The sequence below is a fragment of the Anoplophora glabripennis genome, unplaced genomic scaffold, assembly GCF_000390285.2.
Source record: "Anoplophora glabripennis isolate ALB-LARVAE unplaced genomic scaffold, Agla_2.0 scaffold552, whole genome shotgun sequence".
Classification (NCBI taxonomy): Eukaryota; Metazoa; Arthropoda; class Insecta; order Coleoptera; family Cerambycidae; genus Anoplophora; species Anoplophora glabripennis.
This window is the reverse complement of record NW_019416628.1, coordinates 262818-272068: the sequence shown is the minus strand read 5'-3', so window position 1 is coordinate 272068 and position 9251 is coordinate 262818. Positions and strand designations below refer to the sequence as shown.

The 9251-nt window shown below is 32.9% G+C and overlaps 1 protein-coding gene across 1 annotated transcript in view; it reads left to right on the top strand.

Annotated features, from left to right (window-relative positions):
- The window catches only part of LOC108911024 (inverted formin-2), a 63104-nt gene that overhangs the window by 37713 nt on the left and 16140 nt on the right, over positions 1-9251 (top strand). Inside the window, exons 3-4 of the mRNA XM_023455118.1 lie at positions 5143-5302; positions 9134-9167. Of these exons, the coding sequence (XP_023310886.1) occupies positions 5143-5302; positions 9134-9167 (194 nt within the window). The remainder of the gene's footprint in view (positions 1-5142; positions 5303-9133; positions 9168-9251) is intronic.

Sequence of the window (9251 nt, the reverse complement as noted above, 5' to 3'; positions counted from 1 at the left end):
GAGTCACTTTTCGCTAAAATTGATGGTTTTCCCTGCAAAGTGAAAAAACTGTTTTCCTCACTTATTTGTTTAAATAGAAAAGTTAACTAATAAAAGTTTTTGACTCACGAGATGAGAGATGTCTTGTATTATGTTCCTTTAGACAATTTTACAATAATCTCGCGGATAGGACTTTTTTCGAGTTTCTCTTTTATTTTCGCTAATTTTCCTGGTGTATTTCTACTTGCTATATGCTGCAAAATGATGATGTATTTTTAAGTGTTAATGTAGTTTTTTAATTTTTCCTGGTTATATTTTTGATTTAGTTGCTGAATATTACAATGTTTGCCTCCGAAACAGAACTAATGCCAGACAGCCGAATACCATAAAAGTATCCGTAGCATTTCTCTTTAAACAAATAGCGGTATTATTTTTCTCCAACTTTTCCTCGCACACCTGTTAGCAGTCCGGTTTTTGCTAGAGCTTACAAAACAATCATCGTTGTTATTATTTTCGTTATCGTATTTACCGATCCATTGCAAAATTACTGTGTGTGAAAACGAGAGCCCCTCGACTTTATGTAAATCCGAACACGCACGCAGGCAAAAGTAAATAAACAAATACGTCGAATTTAGGTTAAAAGTCGGACGAATAAGGCAAAAATCAATTATTGCAATCCGAGTAAGCAAACACAGCTCGACGGTGAACGGTTTCGATAATAAAGGACGCGTATTTATACGAGTGCTTAATATTAATAACAATGCACAATGACTTTTTCACAATCGTGCTCGTTGGAGTGGATTCGCGAGGGTCTCGTACAGGGTGAGACAAAGTCGATATTGCAATTGTTATGACTATCTATTAGATATACACTGAAAGATGAACATCAGGCTGGCCTATAGGTTCTAATAGCGAGTCCGCCCCCACAGAGCTTAACCCGAGAACAACAAGGGCAAGTCAAGGATACTTTAAAAATAAACTTATTTAGTTTACTCTGTATGTACTGTATATACTGGGTGTTGCACTTAAGAGGAATTCTTCTGCAACTCTGCAATTGTGAAACTTATTAAAAAAATGGTTTTAATAAAAGTTGCCTGGAATCACGTGGGCAATGTAAAGAAAATATTTTTAGCTGTACAGGGTGTTCCATTTCACGTGGGCGCTACATAACTTTGTTATTTTAAATGGAACACCCTGTATATTATTGCGTTTTTGAATTTCTCGGTTCATATTAGGTAGAGTTTTGGTACATGGTGTTTAAAACTTACCCATTTCGAGATAATCAGTTGTTTTTGAAAAAAATCACAATTTCAGCTCTCTAAATGAGGCTTAGTTAGACCAAACAAATTAAATTTTTACTCGAAAAAAGTCCTATCCGCGAGATTATTGTAAAATTGTCTAAAGGAACATAATACAAGACATCTCTCATCTCTTGAGTCAAAAACTTTTATTAGCTAAGTTTTCTATTTAAACAAATAAGTGAGGAAAACAGTTTTTTCACTTTGCAGGGAAAACCATCAATTTTAGCGAAATGTGACTCACAGACAGCTTATAGGGAGTAAAATTATCTACAAAATGAGACTTGTTAAATTAAAATCGGTTAATAAACAAAAAAGTTATTGCAAAAAAACAAGAAAAGTGCCCATTTTTTAATTTGTTTATAACTATCGCATTTATTGTTAAAATTTTATAAAACCTATGACAAGTTGAGGGTTTTGTCATACTTTAAAAGTGTGCCAAAAGTGGGCGCTGTAGGTGCAATAGTTTTCGCACAATTCTATTTGTTTATAGCGGAGGCTCCAAAAGTTATGAACTTTAAGCCTCTGTACAGGCGTTAATTTTCAATCAAACATGATTCTGAAAGCGTCATTGTAATCTTAAAGACGCAATTAAGCGACCTATTAAAAAATATCACCGTTTTTTTGACATTAACATTCTCAAATTGTGCATTAAAAAACAATAATTGTTGTGACATTTTTGTAAATTAAAAAAATTTTAAGTATAAAAGTTACATTTTTTCTGGGGTTCAGGGCTATTCTACGAATTCGTAAATGCCCATTGTTATTTTTTCGTCGAGCTACCCCAGTTTAAAAAAAAAATAAGTTTCTACGATGAATAAAAGCCGAGATATTGCAAAATTTACAGCACGCATCAATTTGAACATGTATCGACGTTATAATAATACAATTGCAAGCCCTTGTTGACGCTGTTACATAGCTACTTTTTCGGATTTTAAAAAAGAATCTGATTTTACTGGAAAACTGTTAGAGATAAGTATGGACAACCTTGTATCAGTCGAAAGGGCATTCAATTTTGCATTCATCCATAACAATTAATACGGGTCAATCCATTTGAAAAAAAAAAGTTTTTCAACTCGTAAGATTATTAAATGTAGGCCTCAGTATAAAGTAATTTATGCCAAACTGTGAAAATTGCAGGTTTCTAACTCTTACGGTTTACACGCTATCTAGCTCTCATTTAGAGAGCTGAAATCGTGATTTTTTTCAAAAAACAATTTATTATATCGAGAATGGTAAGTTTTACACACCATGTACATTTAATAAACTCTATATATTATAAATTTTACAGTTACAGAGTTACAGAAGAATCCCACTTCGGTGGATCACCCTGTATTACACTTATTTCGGTACAATATACAAACAAAATTAAACAATAAGCTAACGACGACCGTTTATTTAATTAATAGGCAGGTTAAGTATGGCTAAAAGTGTTCAGACTGCTGTAATCTGTAATATATGAATAGGCGTAACACAAGATAACCATCGGTAGCGGTTTTACGATTTATAATAATTGAAACGCTTATTAAACGGCTATAAAACAGTACCCACTAGGTAACGATAGCGACTTTGATGTTTCGCTCGCCTACTTTCTCCCGATTAACATATTTTTAATGTAACCCGTGACCAAACGCCATTGCAAAAATTAATTAGCGGGAAAACGACAATCGACAAAGAAAATAATTAGAAACTCTGACGGCCTTCAACGCTAGTTCTCGAAAATTGTCAACTTGTTTATTTCTACGGCATTGAGATCGTTCGTCTGTCGCTCCTCGTGATTTGATTTGAGGGGAATCGGAGTCTCAGTATACAGGGCGGTCATACGAAAATTACCTTGCCATTATCTCTGATATTCTTCTCAAACTCGATAGTATGGGCCTACTGTGAAGATACAAAATATTTAAATAAAATTTGGGACAGGAGGTGTTAAATGGGATTAGGTAAGCTCCATTTTCAATCGAAAATATTATCTTTGGGATTTGACAGAAACGGATAATGACGTCATCAATTATATTTTTTCCAGAAATATACCCAAATTTTTTTCCTGTTAAAAAGCTTTTTTTTTCTTATAAACTTGTATTAGAGAAATTTTTCTGTATTACTTCCCGTTCAAAAGTTATAAGCAATACCGTTCTAAAGAGTCTCAAAAGAAGTACCGCCTAAAAATCACTTTAGCGGTGGAAGGATCAAGTAATCGTTGGAAAATAATTGAATGTTCGTTGTTTAAAGTGCATAAATGTCACAAAATACTTGTCGTTACTCAATACGAACGTCAAACGTACAACTTTTGTGCTTACAAAATGTTTTCTCATTCAGAAAATGTTGATATGTTGCTAATTTACGGCGAGTCATACAAAAAATCAAGAAGAGCTGTACAGTTATATCGAGAAAGGTATCCAGAACGCCTCATTCCTGATCATAGAACCTTTACAAGACTGGAGCCGATCTTGCGACGAAATTAATGTGCATTTTCTGTTCGGAAAAATCAAATAAGTGACCGACGGGTAAGAAACAATGTTAATACAGCTAGACTGTTACAGTATTTCGAACAAAATCCACGAAATTCTATACGGTAGACTAGCCGGGAATTGAATTTAGATAAATCAGCCGTTCAACGAAGTTTAAAGACCGATGGGTATCATGACTACAAAATTCACAATTTGGAGTCTTTGCCTGAGCGTCACATTGAAAACAGACTGTAATTTATAAACAATTGCCCTACGATTAAAAAAAAATCTTATCTTGGCTCCTGTTGGTCGTAGAGGGTGCTTTAAAAAAATGGATTTTTTTGCCAGCTATCCATTGTATCTATTCTCGGTGAGGTAGCATAAATAGCAACAATATTATTCAAATTGTTTATAAGCGAAAAACGCACGTTTTTTTAATGCACAATTTGAGAATGTTAGTGTCAAAAAACGGTGATATTTTTTAATAGGTCGGTTAATTACGTGTTTAAGGTTACAATGACGCTTTCAGAATCATGTTTGGTTGAAAATTAACGCCTGTACAGAGGCTTAAAGTTCATAACTTTTGGAGCTTCCGTTATAAACAAATAGAATTGTGCGAAAACTATTGCACTTACAGCGCCCACTTTTGGCACACTTTTAAAGTATGACAAAACCCTCAACTTGTCATAGGTTTTATAAAATTTTAACAATAAATGCGATAGTTATAAACAAATTAAAAAATGGGCACTTTTCTTGTTTTTCTGCAATAACTTTTTTGTTTATTAACCGATTTTAATTTAACAAGTCTCATTTTGTAGATAATTTTACTCACTACAAGCTGTCTCAGAGTAATTTTTCGCTCAAATTGATGGTTTTCCCTGCAAAGTGAAAAAACTGTTTTCCTCACTTATTTGTTTAAATAGAAAAATTGGCTAATATTTTTTTTTAACTCACGAGATGAGAGATGTCATGCATTATCTTCCTTTAGACAATTTTACAATAATCTCGCGGATAGGACCACTTGTTAAAATATTTATAATTTTTTAAATTTTTTTTATCCTCGTAGTAGGCCCATACTATCGAGTTTGAGACACCCTGTACATATTTATATAGAAGGTTTTTTAACTTCTTAAACGAAGTCATAAATAAATTAAATAAACAAATAAAATGTTCAGTAACTTGTTCTCTTTTCTGTGGGGTATACTTAAATCAAAATTACACAAACTTCAACCAAAGAATTAGAACAACTGTATTTATGTACTTCTTTCATACCGCAAGAAAACGTACCAAAACTTTGGTATTGGCTATTTTTTTAAATATAGAATAGTAAAAACATAAGGAGTACACAATATTATATAAATGAGCCTTGAGGGCTAGAGCTTGCGTTGATAATGTTATTTGTTTATCTTTTTTTTTAGAAACTGAAAGGTGAGAGATATAGACTGAGCGTGATAGTCCAGGAACTAGACAGAGCAACGGTGGTCGAGTACCAAACAGCCCTAGTCGCATTCATCAATTGCCTTATAATATCCACCCAAAGGTTGACCGACAGGGCCCGTCTGAGAAACGAATTCATAGGTGAGTTCATTCATCGATTACGATAATCAACTTGTTCAACATTTGCCGCATTTTAAATGCAACAGTTTATCCTTACTTTAATCTAAATGTAAATTATTAAAGTCACTATTATGTCTCATTAATTTCTTCAGGTCCTTGTATTTTTTTCATTCAATTTCGTGAGTGATTGATTGTACCCGAGTTGGATGAATATTTATCGCGCTTTTCGATTACTCACGCGTCCGTATATGACGGCACTTTCAATTTTTCCAATCGAACGCCCGCTTAGTTATCTGCTTCCAAGTCGACGACTAGGCGTTCGCCTGGACGCGCACGAATTCGCTGCACACTCGCGTTCAATGAATCGGACACATTGTTTGGGGTATTCGCAATTATTGGCGCTTTATCCGTTGGTCACAATCGTCAACAATGCATAATAGAGAATGAAACGCTAACAGCGTATTAAAAACGAAGTGTTTTAAGAATACAGAATGTCTGATTTAATTATACGCGGTGATTCGCGTAAAATTTCCCGGACGACTTGATCTGCGAAAGCCAATAGATTGAGCTTTTCAAGACAAGGAAGTCAATTGAGACAAGTACAATTCAAAAGCAAATTGTATATGGTGTCTCTGTCAAGGGAAATTTTTCAACAGCTCCTACTTTGGAAAGTAATTTTTTGAATTTTGAAAAAACAGTGGTTCTTCTAGGCTCAAAAATGCATTGGGTTACGATTTCAAAGAATAAAACTTAAACTAAAATGTTAAAATTTATCATCGAAGTTCCTGCCATCGAAAATTTTCTTTAAACACTAGCGCCATCCACAATTTGCTTTGGAAAAAATCCACTTGAAGTCTTGATTGACGTCATCGAAAGGCTTTATCAACTGGCTTATGCAGAATCAAAAAAAAATCATTCCATTACCAAGTCATCGGGTTTGGGAGTTTATGTGAATCACCCTGTATGTTTCCATATTTCAAGTTTCAAGTGACACTTATTCTCGCGACCACCTTGTATGTTTCATACGTAAATACATTTCAGCCGTAGAACTTGACCCAATTTTCGAAAATAATCATCGATAATCTGTACAAACAAAAAATTGTCACGACCTACCATTAATTAAATTAAAATTCCTGTGTCAGGTTTATTTTATCTTTCGATTCGGTCAACCAATTCCTCAATTTGTACGTCGTGACACGGCCAACCCAAGAAAAAACTTTGACGATTGTCCCATATAGTTCAGCCTTTATAATAAAATTGTGAAACTTGTACTACCTAAAAAAAAAAAAAAAATTTAAAAAACATCGTTTGTGATCGCTGTGTTCTGATACTTTTATAAAAAAATTTTAGTAATACTAAGTGAATTATACTGCAAACATAAATATCTGAATTCAAAAATTAAATGCCTTTTTTATTACTAAAGTGAATGTAATGTGTTTTCTTATGTTTTAATAAGAATCATTGATTTTTTATGTTTAATAAGGATCATTAATAATCTGTCATAGACATCGCATTTCTACAAAAACTTACTTTCCTTCTATTTTAGTAATACTATGTGAATTGTACTGCAAAAATAAATATTTGAACTTAAAAATTAAATGCCTTTTTTATTACTAAAGTGCAAGGAATGTGTTTTTTATGTTTTAATAAGAATCTTTGATAAACTACCATAGACATCGCTTTTCTACAAAAACTTACTTTCTTTCTATTTAGTAATACTAAATGAATTTTATTGCAAAGGTAAATATTTGAATTCAAAAATAATCAGAATTTTTCTTTTTCATGTTAAACGCATAATCTTCAAAAATTGATGCCAACGTAGTCATCGATATTGTTGAATCTTCAACATTGTAGGATCTTTCCGTACAAAAAAAACTAGAAACTGCCTCCATACGCTTAATTTCGACTTCTTTGTATTTTGGGATGTTTTCGGAATTTTCATTTCCAAAACGAGCCATTTTTGAATTTAAAAAAACGCTTGAAATGCGATTAAATTATGTGACGTTTAAGAAGATAAAAATATGTCATGCACCACAAAACAACGTCTACCTGTCAAGCCAACTTTATTTGGCGAACTAAGTTTCAAAATGAAACATGTCAAATTTTTTAAATAAATTTTGATTGTAAAATTGTCTTACCGAATCCCGCACGTCCTTGAATTAATGGCCGGAAATAATTCAAGCACTATGGAGATTATAAGTGAACATTTTATGCAAAAGAATCGTTAATAAACAATTTGAAAAAAGCAAAAAAAAAATCGATTTTCTGATTTTTTTTTTTACTTTTTTGCCTCTAGTTTTTTTTTAGTAAAGATAGTTATAGGCATAGCTTCATAGAAATAAAGTAGATAAAATTTCCTTCAAAACAAGAGGTTGTAAAATATTTTTGGATGAAAATTGACTGATATATGGAAGAGTCATTAAAAATGAAAAAACGCGGGGTGCTATTAAATTAGAGGGTTGAAATTGAAGGTAGGGGTGAAAATGCACTTTTGCCGTTTTTTAAATATGGATAGCACGAAAACGAAGCAAAATTTCAGTATAGTTCATAGGAAAAATTTTGTAGAGAATTGAATTTCTCGTCGAAATAGCTTATTTAGAAAATTTAAAAGAAAAATTTTATGCAAAATAAACAATTTTTAAAAAAGAAAAACATAAGATTTTTTGATTTTTTTATTTTCTTTACTCTAATTTGTTTTTTAGTAGTAGAAGTAGGCAAAGAAAATTGCAGTACCAAAAAATCTAATGAAATTCCCTTCAAAATGATGCGTTTTCAAAAGTTTTTGGCAAATTCTTCAGGGAACTTATTTTTGATGCAGGCAGATTGCGATCGTCATCTATGGAAAAATTCTGGGTTGTTCACCATTGGGCATAGTCCGTCCCTGGCGTTCTGGGCATAATGACGTTTCACTTACAACATCAAAAACAAGCTCTACGCATGTGTTATCGATCACCAAATTTGCATCATGCTGAAGTTAATAGTTGAGAGACTAAATAAAAATAACTTTTTAGTTTTCACCTTTGAAGGCCCGTAACTTGTTAACGAAGGCCCGTATGAAAAAAATTTATATGAAGAACTGATATTACTTTGATCTCATCTATATGTGCTCGACTTTTTCGTATCAAATACCGGGACACTATGTATATGACCTCACTAAAAATACCTGTTTTTGAAAAATCCCGTCTAGTTTAAAACGTACCTTGTATGCTCGAGCACAACTACATAGTGCTGGCAACTTTTTTTAGGTCTCTTGCATAGAATTTTTTTTTTTTGTCTAAAATACGATAAGAATTTCTTATAGGAGATACTTCTGTACGATCATCTGTTCCTGAGTAATTTACTATCAAAGCTAAAAAGGACATTTTTGCTTTGAATGACGATAACTAAACGACACATCACCGTACAAAGCTTTTGAACAGCTCAAATTAAAGAGGATGGATCAAACTAAAAGAGCTGACAGGTGGGATTGCCAAAAAAAAATTATTGAATCCGTCGATCTTTTGAATGGGAAGCAAACATTTTGAAAACTTTTCCTTAAAGGTGGTCAACTATAAAAATTTTTGACTTTCAGATTCTGAAACTAGAAACTTCAAGCTCTAATTTGCTCTCTTTTGATTGCTCTACGATCATTTTTAGCCAAGTTACCACCTTTTGAAAATCACTTAAAAATTTAGAATTTATTTTTATCCTTTAATTTTTGCAACTAGTTTATGTAATAGCCACGCATTAGGACATTCTAGCGCCTCCTTAAAATGCATTTTTTAAAGTCGTGACCACTCGTCACCCATCCTTGTTTGAATAAAAACAATCACAGCCACACCAATTCGTATTCATCCGATGTCTCTGTTCCAGGATGTCATCTACTTCCTGTGCTCAACAACCTCAGGTATGTACACACTCAGCAGAACTAAAGGTGAATAACTGCGCGCAAATTTAGATATTCCCTAAGTAAATTTACTCGCGGATCCGC